The sequence below is a fragment of the Solea solea genome, chromosome 3, assembly GCF_958295425.1.
Source record: "Solea solea chromosome 3, fSolSol10.1, whole genome shotgun sequence".
Classification (NCBI taxonomy): domain Eukaryota; kingdom Metazoa; phylum Chordata; class Actinopteri; order Pleuronectiformes; family Soleidae; genus Solea; species Solea solea.
The window spans coordinates 31,802,147-31,819,225 of record NC_081136.1 but is presented as its reverse complement, the minus strand read 5'-3'; the positions used below and the strand labels follow the sequence as shown (position 1 = coordinate 31,819,225).

The window sequence follows — 17,079 nt, the reverse complement described above, 5'->3', positions numbered from 1 at the left end:
TGTAGAAAGGGAAACACAACATGGACTACAGGTGATGTTAGCATTGCTAAAGCTAACACATTGCTAAATGGTTGTAAAAAAAGAAGAAGAAAGAAGGTAAAATAGCGTTTTTTTACAGATACAGAATATGACAAACATGATGAATGGGTGAGGTGGGTGTTAATGGAAGAGGAAGACATGAGGAGATGAGAAGATGAGGAGGAGAAAGAGGAGAGGAGGGAGGGAGAGAAGGAGAGAGTGGGATACTTACGTCCATTACGTGTCGGGGGCGCGCGCTCCACCGTCGTGACGTCACGGGAGCGCCCGAGCAGCGGGGGAAGCCACCAGTGGTAGAGGCTGGCGAAGACGGAAAAAAAGAGCGGAGAGAGAGAGACAGACAGAAGACAAGAGCAAGACAGCGACGCTGGTCTCACCTCAGCTGACCGTCTGTGCCGTTACCGAGCGTCAGTGACAGCTGCAGAAGGAAGACATGTAGAGGAGAGACGTTACTGCTTCACTAACTGCCCTTTTCAACACTGACGCTTATTTCACAACCGAGGACAGGGACGTTAACAGCCGCAGTGAGTACTGGAAGTTCAGCCTGTCTGTGAGTCTGTGTCTGTGTGAGTGTGAGTGAGTGAGTGAGTGTACACATACATGATTTATTACATAGGCCTTCGTGTGTGAGAGTGTCTGTGTGTGTGTTTATGTGCTGTAGTCACTTCTCGGTCCACCTCACATGTGTGTGTGTGTGTGTGTTTGTGTAGCCCCCGTTTTAACGGTTACATGATTGTGCAATCACACAATTAACATTTGATGGCGGTGGTTTTGAGCTGCTGCTGCTGCAGCCTCAGGTCAGCTGTGGTAGTGGCACTGTCTGTAATCCGCCAGAAGAGGGCAGTGGTCTTTGTGTATCTGTTATGTACGATATTGTCACGCATAGCGATATAAAAGCATATATCACATGAGTGACTTTAAATTACTGGCCTTTTTGCAATAGTCGAGATGCTCAATTTAAAGATTCTCCATCGAAGGACTGTTCTAATGTGTACCATTAGGGGCCTCAACTCAAATGACCTGGGGGCCACATGAGCTTCACGCCTGGTCTGTAGGGGGCAGTCTAGCAAAGAAAAGTCCAACTTTGTGGGGGAAACCAATTGTTCAGTCAGGGTGGGCGATATTAGCTCAAAATTATATCATAATATTCCATCATGGTATCACGACGACAACATTTGTGACACAATCATTTATATACGACATAAACATTAAACACAAAAACAAACATTTAAGTAATGTTTTGCCAGTATTTTCTCTTTTTCTTACCTTTAATGGCTATATTTGGTAGCCATTGCTGTTGGTTAGCATAAACAACAGCTATGCCTTAAGTTACCTGTACAAATACAGATAAATGGTTCACACACTGCATGGCTTTAATGCAGTCTAATCCAGAATCTTGCTAGCCTGTTCTATTCATCCGTATTTGCACATTTTCTTCCTTTTTTTTACGTCCGACTTACTTAACCAGCAGTAGCTGTGCACCCAGAGGCTTCCTCAGGAATAACAAACCCAGCCTCTCGTTAGTGTACCTGTAGATGTGATTATCAGTGTGTTCAATGTGTTACAGGCAGCAGATAAAGTCAACATGAGTTTCTCCATTGCCGTCATCACGTAACGTTTTAAAGTTCCAGTGACATTTTGAAGACCTTGTTGTTGCCCCGACTTTATCAATATTTTCACGGCCAAGGACCCTCTACAAGCTAAAGAAAACATGGGCCCCATTTGAGAACTATTACTGTAGCTGACATTTACATGCACAGCAATAAACTCTCTATTGGCCTTATTTTGATGTTTACATGTGTTGCTAATAGAATAATCCATTCCTATTCCTGTTTACATGTCACAGAGCATGATTTGATTATACTCCTATCAGATTTTACAATCCATTCAGGACACGCACATGTCGACATAATGCAGTTAATTTCAGTAATGCTCCACATGTCTCAATCTAAATGTACCTTTTTTCCAAGTACAACCTTATTTAGGAGGTAAAGTAATCAAAGAATGGCAGTTTATCATTCAGACTATTGTCTTAATTTGGTTAATCCAGAAATATTGCTGTCCATGCAAACATAATCAGTCACACTGTCTCCTGTGATATTACTAATATTCCCACTGGGATGTAAAGTGTGCCTGTTGTAGTGAATACGTTTATGTTTCATCCCCTGCCATTACATTCCCACAGGGACTTCTGCTTGTGTTGCAGTATTTCAAACAAGATCCCTCTTGCACCTCATGTTTGAGCTCTGAACTTACTCAAAATAAAAAAAGACACAGTCTATGCATGTCTCCATACTTGAGCACGTCTTCATTGCTGTCAAAGCTGCACAGGACTAGTGTCAACAGCCAGCTGAGCAGAGGTCGCTCCCCACGAGTGAAAGCCCGAAAACAGACAAACCAGATTTATTTAAGCAAAGCATTGAATTAATGATTGTATTGATGAGGTGGAAATCTACTGCGTTTGTTTTGCAACACTCATGTTGTGAGGGAGGAGTAGGGTGTTGAAGAAGGGGGGGGGGGTAAGACAGACCGTGATTTCCCTCATGTTCCAGCAACAGCTCAGTTTCTTTGCAGTGCCTCTCCTCTGGGAACACGAGTCAGGGAACTGAGCCGCTTCCTTCCTCTGAGGTTATTGTAAACACTGGACATTTTTAAATGTCCCGGTGCTGCACGCCTCAAAGGGTAAACTTTATTCTAATATTTATTTTGGGTTGTCAGAATGTTTTCACGGTAGTTTTTAGAAACTGAGTCTGACCTGATAAATATTGATGAGCCTCTCTGGAATGCCGTCAGACCTCTCTATAATACATACTGTATGGACCATTCAATCTTTAGTGATTCATTTAATTTATGTTTTTTTTTTTTCCCTGTTATCTGATAGGTAGGGAATTCACAATGAGACTGGGTGAGAAATGAGTGACACCAGTGATTCACTAATGTTGTCAGATGCTTAAATTAACAATCAGAGCTGTTTTCTGGCAAAAACAAATCCCTTTTGTGCACAAAATGTAGAATATTGATGTTGCCTTGTAGGAATAGTCTGCTGTGGCTGCAGGCCGAACAGTTCGACTAGACCAATTTTAAAAGTACTTGTACTATTGACTTGCATACCAACGTAAAAAAACAAAAAACAGAGTTGCTCATAAACAAAACAACATGAAAATATTGCACTAATTAATGTTGCGCACACGCCCAGTTGTTAAAACACAGACTACTGCACAATCCTCAGGCATCATTGTTATAGATAGATAGATATATAGATAGATCACTTCTCTTCCACTAACTACCTCACTTTCCTGAATTACACTTCCCTGCTTTTGAGTTAATTGTTGAATCTTTACAGTACATTTCCCTTATTTGTTACGTAGGCAGCAGCAGCAGCAAAGATCAGATAAGTACGTGTACTGTGTGTAATGTGCATGGAATGGGCACCATTTCTCCTGGGTGTTTATGCATTGTACATGGGCGTGTACGAGTCACTGTGTGTGTGTGTTAGCTCCTAATTGTCTGCACGCGCTTTGTTTCGCCCAGTCTGTGCCGCAGATTAATTTCCTGTGGTACACAACAGAGTGGAGCTGATGCTATCTGTCGCTTATCAGTGTTGTGCTCTCCAGTGTCTGAACTGTATTATATATATATATGTTATTGCAGGACAGGACTCGTGGCTTGGTCTCTCTCTCTGGCGTATCTTGCCCAGACATCTTCTGCCTGACACTATATTCACTGTCACAGACAAATGCTGATATTTTCTCCTCAGTGTAAATGTGCTGCTGGTGTTAATTGATAAAACGCCCTCTGTGGTTTTGGCTTCTTTAAATTCATTTAAAAACATTTCCACATCCCGTAGAGCTTATTTCAGTCTGCACAAAATGATCAGTGATGATGATGATTAGTGATATATAATCAATAAAATGCCCTGTTATCGCGGATCAGAGCCAGACTACTCAAGACACAGTACTGATAAGCAAATGGCAGCATTGCATGAGTTATTTATTGCACAGCAAGGCTAAATGAATCCTGTTAAACTCCACTGCACTGTGACCAATAGGGCCACTATTTATCAAACCGGTGTGAAAATGGATAGAAATATTATTCACTTTCCCTCATACCATATGTTTCTTATGAATAAGAAGAGATTAAGTTTATTTAAAAGCTCTACATATCTCCCTACCCTTTCTTTAATTAACCTTGTGTACAGGTAGTTCCCACACATGAGTCACGGGAGATTTATTTTGGGTCACCAGATACAATTTAAACATTAAATAAAATGCTGTTGTGATTTATTTAGCACTCATATATTTCTTGAAAATGGCGTTTTTTTATGTAGATGGCAGTAAAAGAAGTCAACAATGCACAAATTCAATTGGGTTGTGATTGTCATTTAAAAAAATGGGTGCTACCCAAAATAGAACGTTTTGGGAAAAATTGTATTAGACTTCAAATGACTTTGTTGTTGTTAGAAGTTAAATTACCACCAGTAGCTGCTACTTAGTCTTGCTTTTGTCCTTACAGAGACGCAACACTGATACTAATAGGGTTTTTGAAGATAATTCACCTCACCTTTGCACTCTTTCAACAGTAGTCAGCTTTTCACTGAGGGAATGTTATCGGTGCCCTGATAAAGCGGCGGTAAAGGTTAAAAATGTTGAATGTGTTGAACAGCGCTTCATCTCTTTAAATCATCAGGCAGAGTAGATGCAGAGTAAGACTGGCTCTCCCCTTCAGCGAAGCTGTCAAGCTGATTTTCAGCGGCATGTGAATCCCCCAGACAGCACCAGCGAGTTCTTTCCAGTCACATCATCATAATCACACAAGTAATAATAATGTTTGCGTGGAGTGTAATGTGTTTTTATGAGCCCCGATCCTCAGGCGAGAGACAAACTTTTCAAATTCAGCTCCCACGCTGCCTGAAACACAAGCTGGCTAAGTATAGGTTGAGTGGTGTGTTGCTTTGTGCGGCGTGACAGACGGATGTGTGGTGGTTGTCACACAAATAGAACATGCTGAACACCTTCAGGAATGCTGATGGAGAAAAAGAGAGGCTGTGAGAAGGAGTGAAATCATCACGGAGGAAAGTGAGAGTGGGAGAGGTAACAGGGAGAGACGAGTTCATGCGTTTAGATAAAACCTCTGTCTCTTGTATTAGGTAACACAAAAGTTGCCTGTCATGCCTGCTTAGCTCGAGCACTGGCGTCTGCTCAGTTCTGCTCATTTTGTTTTCCCAGCAGTAACTTCACTGTTTTTGGGTCATTCAGAGTGTTCAGTTTCTGTTTTTGCTGAAAACTGAAACTACATACAATCTCCTCCGTATGCCATGAGCCCAGTGTCAAAGATCTGACAGCTTAGCTGGTGAAAATAATAAGGCATTAGCTACTAAACAGCCTAATACTTCCCTCAGGATTCACTGGAGACCATCACCAGAGTTTTAGTTGACTAATCAGCTCTGTTGGACATTTTGCAACCTTTCACATTTAGCAGACCCTGGTTCTGATAGCGGCTGCACTGCCTCCATTCACCATGTGGAGACCCAGCTCACTGATTTTCATCTACACCACAGCAATGGTTGCTACTGGCCAGTAGCACGCTACTGTCATTGCGCTATTTACTCATTTAAAAGGCCAATTTTGCAAAAACAACAATTAAAAGACTGTTGCTGGACCAATTTAATGTAATGTGGAATCCACAGCATGTTGAGCTTAGAGGTGCATTCAGTGATCCTCGTAAATTTCATCACAAAAAAACACTGCCACCTTGTGGTAGTAGATGTTCAATGAATTAGGTAACTATTGGCGGATTTGAGAAGTATCGAAATACACTTAATGTTTTTTAAAGTCGATTAATGGGCTTTCAGCTTTTTCATGCTTTTTTCACAATTTGTATTCTGTCATTCTTAAACATATCAGTGGATCTCTACTGTGAAGTTTGCTGTATTTACTTAAATGATCCTCTTTCTGCTGCTATTAAAGGTTTCAGATTGAGTTTTTATCTTCCAAGCATATGAATGATAAAACTGGAGTTCTGTCTGTCCTCTGCCGTGCCAACACACACTGGATCTGCCCAAGTACAAGTACTTGGCATTCTGCCATGGAGAAATTCCTAGTAGCCTGGTGTGATATTCTAGAATTTTGTGAGGCCTAAGACAACACAGTGTGTGTGTGTGTGTGTGTGTGTGTGTGTGTGTGTGTGTGTGTGTGTGTGTGTGTGTGTGTGTGAGGAAGCAGTGTGTGGAGGGGAGATGAGATTGTACTGTTAGAAAACGGTGCAGGAAGGCCACACAGGCACAAACACACACAAAAAAGGAGCTTTATGTCCTGGTGTTTCCTGCATGGGGTTTTTAGACATAAATGGGGTGAGGTTATTTTAGTTCTGGAGCTCTCTCCTGGGCTGTTTTGAGATCAGATCCAGTAGGTAGAGTGGCTTTAATTGGGTATGTTGTGGTTGCAGTGCAGTACGTGATAAAAGGGCGACTGAGCGAAGTCACAAATGCAGTTGCTTTTGAGTGAGGGCTGATGGTTTTGAACTTTGCTGCAGTCAAATGGATCTATATTTGTCAATTTGTCTGTCTTTGAGCAGCATAGTCCAGTAAGTGGAGGAAATATTGGGATTTGTGGGAAAGTAGGTTATGTTGCATGGAACAAATGATTAGATTTTGGTGATTATCCAGATGCAGGACAAAAAAATCTTCAGTGTGGTTTTGCATTCTGTTCGTGGCTTCTTTAGGTTACAATAGGAGATTAGATGATTTCAAGTTGTTACAACCGGCTGCATTCAGTGATTGTTTTCAACAAGTAATCTGCTGTAGTTGTTTGGTCCAGAAAATGTCAGAAAATGTTATCACAATTTCTTGTTTCAATGATTTTGCTGTTAAATAGAGTGAAGAAACCAGAAAATATTCACATTTAAGACGCTGAAGATTTATAGAGCTTGTTTAAAAAAAACAAAAAAAACACTCAAACCAGATAATTGATTATTATTGAATTATTAATTGATTAATAGATTACTAGTTGCAACCCTCAAAAGCATAAACTTATATATGTAAACAAAAAGATCTTTACCCAAGTTCCAATCATTAATGCTTGCACACAGCTGTCAGCTGACCAATGACCAGACTCCATCTGTAAATGATGTCGTACTAAGAGAAACTTCATGTCTTTAAAGTCAGAAACAGACGCCACATTGGATTTTCACAGTTGTGTGAAACGGCAAGGGGTGTAGGGGTGTTATGCTGCTTGACAAATGGGTCTTAGACGGTCATATGCAAGTGTTTGCTGCATCTCATGATTCAAAGTGCGTCACACATTCCGAGTGCTTTCAATTTTTTCTTAAGTCTGTATTTTTGGACCTGATATGAAATTTTTCCAAAACAATTCCAGCAAATTCAGTTAAAAGTGCAGCGATGAAAAACATTTTTTGTTGTTGTTGTCTGGTTAATACAAAATCACCAGCTGGAGGTTATGTGTTTCTGTGCATCCCCCCCACCACGAGTCCTCTCTGAGTCTGAAACCACCACGGATAAATCGTCACCCTGTGGTACACACTGGTGGTTTATTCATATGACCCTTAGACTTGAACTGTAGAAAAGGCAACAGTGTGTGTGTTGTGGTTTCCATCAGGTCCTCAAGCCAAGAAAAACAAAAATGATGTGCGTGTTTGCGATAGATGAATGACCCATCTAGGCTGTACCTCAAATTCTGGGATAGGTTCCAGCTCCCTGCAATCCTTATCTAGATAAACAGTTGAGACGCAGATGATGGTTTTACTTTGTGTGTGTTTGCCTAAACACTTGTTTCACATGTGGCTTAAGAAGATACAGTAAATCATATGAAACTGTATGACTCAGGAAAGATACAGTCAGCACTGAATTGTTGTAATATGAAACCTTCTGGCCACAGAGGAGTGATTATGAATTCCCTTCTGGGAAAAACAAAATATCAGCAGAGGAGGTGAATGATATTTTCCAAGGCCTTCATCTGAGATGCCTTTGAGCAAGGCTTTTAATCCTGCAACCCACTCAGCAGAGGCAGGTCATGACCAGCCAGAGTGCTGGTGTCTGTTCGATAAACGTTTAAACACAGGCTACAAAAAAAGAAGCCAGACACACTGTGTTTTTTTTGCTTTATAGAAAGTTTAGGACATGAGCGTATACATTATGTACAGGTCAGCAAGTCGAGAGTGGAGGAGGAGGAGGAGGAACGCGAGGAACGCACCGTCTCAACACACACAGCCTCTGTCCCTACAGTCTCACATCAAATGAAGCATTAGATATGTGTGTGGTTCGTGACATGATCACTCAGAGCCACTCACAGCTGATGTGTGCTCGTCTGTAAGCGTGCTGTTGACTGTTTCCAATGTTTGATACAGCTGTGCATATACGCCTGCACAGCTTTTGCTCATTGTACACGTATTTAAGCAGCGCCGCTGTGAGTAGCTGTGAGTTTGTAGGCGGCTCCCTGGCCTCTTTCTATCCAGGTGTGTGTTTTTGCCCCGAGGGGCCGAGAGAGCAGATGGTCCCCATTTAAATTCAAGTGTCTGTTACTGGCTGTCAGTGAGAACTCCCCGCCCCAAAGATCTGAGCCTCGCAGAACATAAGGTTAAAAGATTCACGTCTGGGTAGGGACCTGAAGTACAAGTGCGGGTAGATGAAAAGGAGGAAACCAAAGAGCTACACTGGTGATCAGTTTTCAACTGAAATGATAATTACTGAAGTTAGCAATCTTTAAAAGGCTGCATGTTCAGACACAGTATGTCTTCTGTAAACCGTAGCTTTTAATGATTCTTTTCAAATTCGATTACTAAAGTAAAATGTGGATCAGTGTTTTTCAAGCCTAGTAATGACAATGTTCTCAAATGTCTTGTTTTGTCCACAAACCAAAAATTATTCCGTTTTAATGATTTCTTTGTTCTATCAAGCAAAGAAACCAACCAGAACATATTCACATTTATGAAGCTGAAACACTGCTGACCACTCTAAATCACTTTTAGTAGATTTATCCCATATCCACACACACAAACATTGTTTTCCTCTTTCCTGTTGTATATGCAAACAAATATAAGCAATCTGAAAACAGTTTCTCTGGCATCCATGACTAACACGTAGAGCTTATAAATTCCAATTATTTTGTGTGAAATGTAGAGTGTATGGTGTGATGGGAATGAAATGTTAATTACAACGCTCTGATTTTGTTTTCATGCACCAACTGTATATGGTGAGCAAACTATAGGTGGACAGATTAATACATGTGATCCGTCCAGCTGGTAAACAGAATACTATCCTGTGTCAACATGAAATCAGCAGATTGAGCAGATCATCTACCATCACCTTGTTGATTACAGCTGCAGGACAGTGGCTTTGAGAGAGAGCGAGTGTGATCTGAAGGAGTTGTAATAGCTGGTGAAGAGACAAAGCGAGCCTGTGTGATCATAAGAACTGACATAAACACCGGGCGATGCTTGTGCCCGTGGCAGAGTCTGTGGAGGAATCCAACGATTTCTGTGGACTGAAGATGTCAGCAGCACATTTTTTTGTCGTCATATGATATGATATGATACTTCAGTAAATGGAAGCAGTAAGTCTTTTTTGTAGATTCACTTGTAGCTGCTCAGTATCACTCACAATTTTTTATACTACTGTGTGATGAGAATGCAAAAATTATTTGGATCTGTGTCCTCAATACATTTTTTTGTGGCATTGACGAAGTGTGCGGGCTCCACCTCCTTCTGCACCGATACAAACGCACTACACACAGATAAAATCAGTTTTACTGAAAGGTACTTGGATCAAAACAATAACTTCAATAATAAAATGGATACTTGTTATTTGAACCGTTGACTAAATCTCTTTCTTTTGTCTTGTTCTAGGTGATTCCATCACCCCAGGCCTTGTGGAATAACTGGCTCCGTTATTTGCAGGGATAGCCTGTTTATTACCGTTTTCCAAACAAAGCCCATGGATTTCACTGAGGGGTCTGGAGAAGCCTTGATCACAGCCATGTCAACGCTGCATCAGAATGTTTTAAGTCAAGAAGCCTGACATTAGACAACTCTAGTATTTCAGATTTTCTTTCTGGACATCGACGCAGTTTTTCTCAGGATATCAGCCGACTTTCACGTTTTTTGCTTCACCTCAATTAATAATTTGACCCTGTTTTTCTCCCTATTATTCACCACCACATTGTCGCACCATGTACGGTAGTTCGCGTTCCATCTCAAAGCTGGATGTTGTTGGATCCAATGGTAACGGTTCAGTTTCTGGGAGTCCGGGTCGCTCCCCGCGCCTTCCTCGCTCCCCGCACCTTGGACACAGGAGGAACAGCAGCAACAGCTCCACCGGCGGACTAACAGGCTCTGGTAAAACTCTGTCCATGGAGAATATTCAGTCTATTAACGCTGCCTACGCCACCGGGGGTCCCATGTACTTCTCGGACACAGCTGATGACCCGGTCGGGATTGGGAGTCTGGGCAGTGGGCTGAATCCCACAGTGCCTAAAACCACTATGACCTTGGGGAGGGCCGGGGCCAGGGTTCCCTACGGCTTGAGGACAGCTGTTATGGGGAGCAATCCAAATATAAACACTGGAGGAGTGGTCATGCCCACTGATGCTATAGCCTTTGGAGAAGTTCAGAACCAGTCTCCACAGGCAGCTACTGTGCCACACTCCATGAGACAGGTGCGACCCTGCTGTGTCTTCTTCTACTGTTGATGTGATAAATGTTGATGTGGTAAAAAACAAACTACTACATACGTTACATAACGCTCCATACCAGTTCTTCTACTACTACGTACTAATTAACATGTTATATCTTATCGTATCTTAAACTGACACAATGTAAGCTCAGATTTCAACCTTCAAATAATGTCACCAAGATTATTTTCATGGTACGTCACCATTCAAAAGGGTCAATGGCACTTCTGTCATTTCCTACACTGGCACCAACTTCCGTATTTAGTTCAGAAGAACTACAATATTCTACTTTACTTCAAATGTCTTGTTTTGTCCACAGACCAAAATGATTCTCTTTGAATGATTTCTTTGTTATCCGGAGCAAAGAAATTAATAAAATTCTCACATTTAAGAAGATTAAACAATCGGAAATCTTGTTACAGCTGTAATGAAATGCTATTGTACAGGCTACCGTTCCTGGTCTGAAGACATGGTTGTTTGTACATTAGAAGTCCTGCCACAAGTTCACCAGTATCACTGTCTCATCAACAAATGCACACGTTATCATAACGTGTATTCTACGACAGCTGTAAACAAACAGTACTGTTTTCCAACTGTGGGGGAACCCGAGAGGAAATCCTACATTGTGTTACTTAAAATAGATAAGGCCTGCCCTCCCACTACCTAAAAGTTTGTCTCTCTGTTTTCCTACATCTTAGTTAACCCTTAATTCCATAACAAGCACATCGCTATCACATTGACACACTTACACACAGTTTGTAACTTGTATGTATTTTGTGATGATAAGGTTTCTAAAGTATTTTTTTTTATTTAAAGTTTACCGTTAGACATTATTTTGGTAACGATCACAGAAAAGTAGATACAAAGTGTACAACAGTGGCGTTCACTCTCAGTTATGTTGTTTTCCTGACGTGTTAACTTGAGGTTTTAATGTGATTTGTTGTGTACGTTTGAAACAGGTGAGAGACGGCGCCATGTCAGACCTACAGATGCAGCTAAGAGAAGTGCTGAGAGAAAACGAACTGCTACGCAGAGAAGTAAGGCCATTTTTGACATACGATGCTCTCTCCTCGCAGGGAAAAAAAAAACATGATACTTTAAATATTTAGTGTTTTATGCATGCAGAGTGCAGCTATATGCAAAAGTAACGAGTGGAGAGAAATAAAACATAAGCGGTTCTATAAAAAGTACAACAGAAGTATCCTATTGGATTTACCTTAATAAACACTTATTAAATCAAAGTCGCAATGTTTTATGACTATTTTTTTCACAGCTGGAGGCGAAAGAATCCAAGCTGAGCTCCTCCATGAACTCCATTAAGACGTTCTGGAGTCCAGAACTGAAGAAAGAGAGGGCGCTCAGGAAGGATGAAGTCACGAAGATGGCCGTCTGGAAGGAACAATACAAAGTGGTGCAGGAGGAAACACAGGTAGGACGATCCATCTGTTTGTGTTTCTCTACAGGACAGTGACTTAAATCTTTGGACTGACTCTGCTGGTTGCAGGAGGAAAGCCAAGTGTGTTTTTAGGAAACAGAAAGGAAATCATTTCATGTTCAAATCCTTGCTATAGAGGAGGTTTATCCTCACCTATCATTGTTCTTGTGGAGAACTGTGGCGCAGCTCACAGGGGGGGGGGGGGGGGGGCACATCCTGATCATTTCATGGACTGTTCTGGTGGATTTGCGACCTTGAAGACGGGTAAACCGATAAAGCAGGCTGCCTTGTTGGGGACTCCCAGCTGTCTTTTTGGTTCAGAAGCCATCTGGATGAGATGGAGACACAGCCGGTCTGGCAGGAGGCTGAGATATTATGAAAGAGATGCAAACATGCACACATGCCGTCACTGGCTGTCTTGCAGTGTCAGATTTCTCATGCTGTCGTGAACCAGCGCATAGACAGCTCATACTCACTGGTTTTTATTTTAAGGGCATAATCACGTTATACACTTTGGTCATTAATTAACACTCTTGCTCTTAGCTGTGTGTGTGTGTGTGTGTGTGTGTGTGTGTGTGTGTGTGTGAGTATATTTAATTAATACTCACACAATTATCACACAATTAATATTTAATTGAATTTCATTGTGGAAGAACTTTTAAGAATGTAAAATGACATCAGCATGTGATAAATCACCGGAAGAAAATTAGATTTGTTTTGTTTTTGGCGTGCGTGTGTGTGTGCTTGTATACATCCGTAAATCAAAATGTCAAAATGTGTGTGTGCACATGAGCAACAGAGCAAAACAGCATTTAATAAATCTATAATGTATTTTACCTGCTTTAAAAATCTTTACACCTGCTCACACCCCCCTGCTTGGGTGTGTATCAATAATGAGCAAATACACATGTTGTGACATGTAAGAATATTTTCTAACTCGAATTGTGCTACACTCTCTCTCTCTCTCTTTATTCATCGCTTTGACTTTCAATCTCTGTCTTACGTTCTGACAAATCACGTCTTTTTAACCCAAGCCATCCTTTTCATTTCCTGCTCTCATTATCCTGTCACTCTCCTTCTCTTTACTTGTCCTCTTTCTTTCTGCTCATCGGTTTTTCTCTGTCCCCTAGCTCCATCTTTTTTCTCTCCCCTTCCTTACTCATTCTGCTTCTTTTCTTCTATTTCTGTCATCACATGGTGAGTCAGCTCTTGCGCTCTCTCTCTTTTTCTCTCCTCTCTTCCTCCTACCTTCCCTCTTCTTCTTCTTCTTCTCTCTGTCTTAGTGTTAGAAATCAAATTAACCGGCCAGTAATTTTTCGGCTATGTACGCACACACATTAACACACACAGGTTTGTGTAGCCTGTTCTTTTTAGGACACTGCATTGACTCTCATTTGGACACCCTAACACACACACACACACACACACACCCACACCCACCCACCCTGCTCAGGAATGCGTATTCCATATCCACACGTCTTCCTTCTTTCCTCCACACTTCCTCTGTTATTCACCTCCTCCTTCATGCCCTGCTCACTATCTTCACCTCTCTTCCACTTGCCTCTGTATTTATCTCTTCCTCCCACGTGCATGACGTCTTTCCTCTCATATCATTACAATGTAGCACAGAGACGCAGACGCTCCACGTCTCAAACTTGTGCTCGTCAGACACATTTTTCTTAAAACAAACAACTGCCAATAATTGATAATGTCATGAATTATCAATAAGGGTGAGCCTCTAAGTGGCCTCCTGGTCTTCATATGCATGTAGGTGGTGTAGTTTTGTCATGAGAGATTATAAAAATAGCAATTCACAAAAAATACTAATGATTGATTAATAAAAATTGTTACATTTTTTGAGATTATTACTGACAATTGGATAATTTTTTACTTTAGATGTGCAGAGGCCTGATTTATAGTTCAAAAGTTATTCCCTACCTGCTTATGAAATAAATAATATATACATAAACACTTGACCCTATAGTCTTGCATATTTTGATGCTGCCTCAGAAGATTAATATGGTGAAACTAATACAATAACAATAATTATCTTTACTTATATTGCTCATTCCAGTCAAATAAAACCAAACAAGCAATCAAACAGAAATAAAATATAATAATTACAATAATATCAAGTCACAATATCATAAAACAATGATACCAACAATATGAACCCAAATAAAAATCCATTAAATAACATTTGTATCTGTTAATTCATCAGCTAATGAAAATCCTTTACAATATCTTTTTATTTTAAATGCTTAACATTTTACAGTTTGAATGTGAGGAACTGCTGCTTCTCATACTTGTATAAAGTTGTCAGGCGATGTTTCGTCCTCAATGAGCTTTAAATTACGATTCTCTGCTTCTTTTACTGCCAGTTGATTTCTCTTGTTCCGCCACCCACAACCAGTCATTTTCTCTCAACCACTTTTCTTCTCATTGTCATGACACTCTCCATCTCTTTGTTGCCTGCCTCTCGCTCTCCCGCTCTCCCGCTCTCACTCTGTTGCTCCTCTGTCTCCTCACCCTCCATCTGGGCCCGTGGAGCAGCGTTGCCACTGAACACAGTTCAATAGAAGAGAGACACACCCTGGTCTCACAGATCTACTGATGTGACTACAGTGCAGATGCGCTTTCTATTCAGCCTGTAACACTGTGGGCAGTGTCGCCGTCACTCGCCTTTGTCATTCTCTGTGCACTGAAAGTGATCATGTTCACCCAGTTTGTTCCACCTCTTTGATCACAGCAGGTAGATTATGTTTTTTTTTTCCACAGAAAGAAAGTGAAGCATTGGAAATAAAAAGGGAAAAGATGACGGAATGTGTGGAATGTCAATGGAAAGCTCCACTTTCTATTTTCTTTCTTTGCTTCTCGCACAGTTTGACAGACGTACACAACCTTTGTCCCTTTCTTTTCTTTTTCCTCTGCCCTCCGACAGTGGTCAGCTTCCACTTAAATGCATAATAACAAGCTCCAGCTCATGGGGAAAGCAGCAGTTAGCATTCATGCTTGTATCCGTGATGCTTCAGCATCTCTGCATCAACTCACTCAAAGACAAATCCATGCAATATCATATCAAAATGGGCCCAGTTCTCCTGCAATATATCGGGATGTTACTTAAACAGACTGCATGATTTTTTTTTCCTCACTGGTTTATGTGGCATGTCCCAACAATGAATCATAGCCGTGAACAATAACAACTGTGTTTGCCTGTTTCCGGGGCTGTTTGGGTTTCTGTGGTCTACTGTACTGCAGGACCTGCCATGTGACATCAGACGCAGAATGCGTGTGAATGTGTGTGCGTGTGTGTGTGTTTTTCTGCATTTATGTGTACTGGTTGTGCATGTGGTGACTTGGATGCATGCATTTTATTATGAGAAAGAGAGAGAGGGAGTGGGAGAGCAGCAGGAGGAAATCTTTGTCCCTGCGTGTGTTGGCAGGCTTACGTGTGTGTGTGTGTGTCAGGACAAATAGGCTTTTTGTATCCACAAATGTGTGTGTGTGGTGTGTGTGGGTTTGCCTGTATGTATATATATATATATGTGTGTATATATGTATGTATATATATATATATATTTATATATATATGTGTATATATATGTATATGTGTATACATATATATGTATATGTGTATATATATATGTATATATATATATATATGCATACATTTTTGGTTTGTGGACAAAACAAGACATTAGAGAACGTTGACATTTCCAGGTTTGGTAAACACTGATCAAATTCTTTCAACACTGTCTGACATTTTACGGACCAAACAAGTACTCAATAAATCGATTATGAAGTGAATCGTTAGTTACAGCCCTGTGTTCACTGCATGTAAGTGCACATGGCGAAGGACCTGTATGCTCTTGTGCTTTGAGGACTGCTTTGTACTGCAGCGACCATTTCTATTTGCTATTTCTGTTTTTTATTTGCATGCAACTATTTGCTTGTCGTTAAAGCACTTGGCAGTGGTTTAATGTCAGAAGTTCTGTGTGTGTGTGTGTGTGGCTGCAGTAGTCTGTGAGGACACATTTTGATTCAAATGTATCTTTGTGAGCACATTTTGACTTTGTGAGGACATTTTTAGGCATTTTGGTGTGATGGTTAAGGTAAGGGTAAGGGGCGTTATGTTTATGAGTGTCTTCATGAAGAATGCTGTACAAGAATGTGTGTGTGTTAGAGCAAGTGCAGTAGCCCAGTGGCTGTTGTTCTTATCTTGTTTGCACTGTTTTCAATCTTTTCAATTATTAAACCGACTACTCGAGATGCTGGTTTGGAATAAATGTGTGCATGTTATTCCATTTGTCAATACCTTTGTTGAAAAGTCAAATTTGTCCAAACAAATCTGGTTTATTTTTGGCTGAGAGGTGGTGATTTTTCCAGTGGGACAGAGTGGGAGTGAGGAGTTCAATCTACGCAGGCAGATGAACACAGTGCCAGTTTCACCTGGGTGCTACTTCATCATCAGGTCAAGAGAGAGAAAAAGACACTGAAAGAGAGACCGTCTTTTATTGACAGTGTACGTCTGCCTCTGGCGCTGTATCTCTCTATAAGCTAGTGCTATTTACCCAGTTTCCTGTTGACCTTTTACGTCCGTTTACAGAAAAAACAAACAGCGAACAGTGAGATGGATTGTGCTGCGGTTCTGTATGTTGTACGTGTTAATGGTCAGTCCTAAAGTGGGTCTTCTCTGCAGCAGATATTACATTTACAACCACCTGAAATGAGTAAAACTGATTTCATTCACTTCTTTAAATTGACTGGAAAAGCACTTTAGACCAGCATCTTTGCTGACTGAGTAAAGATGTTTAATCACTGCCAAGCACTTAATGTTATTACACCTGGATTTAAGTTCAGCATCTTGCATTTCTAATGTCATTACTCCAAGAGGGTGTTGAGCTTGTACTCAAGGACTGGGATGAG

At 40.9% G+C, this 17,079-nt stretch overlaps 1 protein-coding gene across 3 annotated transcripts in view; it reads left to right on the top strand.

Annotated features, from left to right (window-relative positions):
* The first annotated feature begins 286 nt into the window (after window positions 1-286).
* LOC131456297 (ELKS/Rab6-interacting/CAST family member 1-like) overlaps window positions 287-17,079 on the top strand; it is a 101,918-nt gene continuing 85,125 nt past the window's right edge. For all 3 annotated transcript variants that reach the window (XR_009239902.1, XM_058624525.1, XM_058624524.1), the window contains exons 1-4: window positions 287-560; window positions 9,895-10,703; window positions 11,678-11,755; window positions 11,992-12,147. Coding sequence is in view for 2 of the 3 variants with exons in the window: in XM_058624525.1 (XP_058480508.1) it covers window positions 10,218-10,703; window positions 11,678-11,755; window positions 11,992-12,147 (720 nt within the window). In the remaining variant the exon portion in view is untranslated. The remainder of the gene's footprint in view (window positions 561-9,894; window positions 10,704-11,677; window positions 11,756-11,991; window positions 12,148-17,079) is intronic.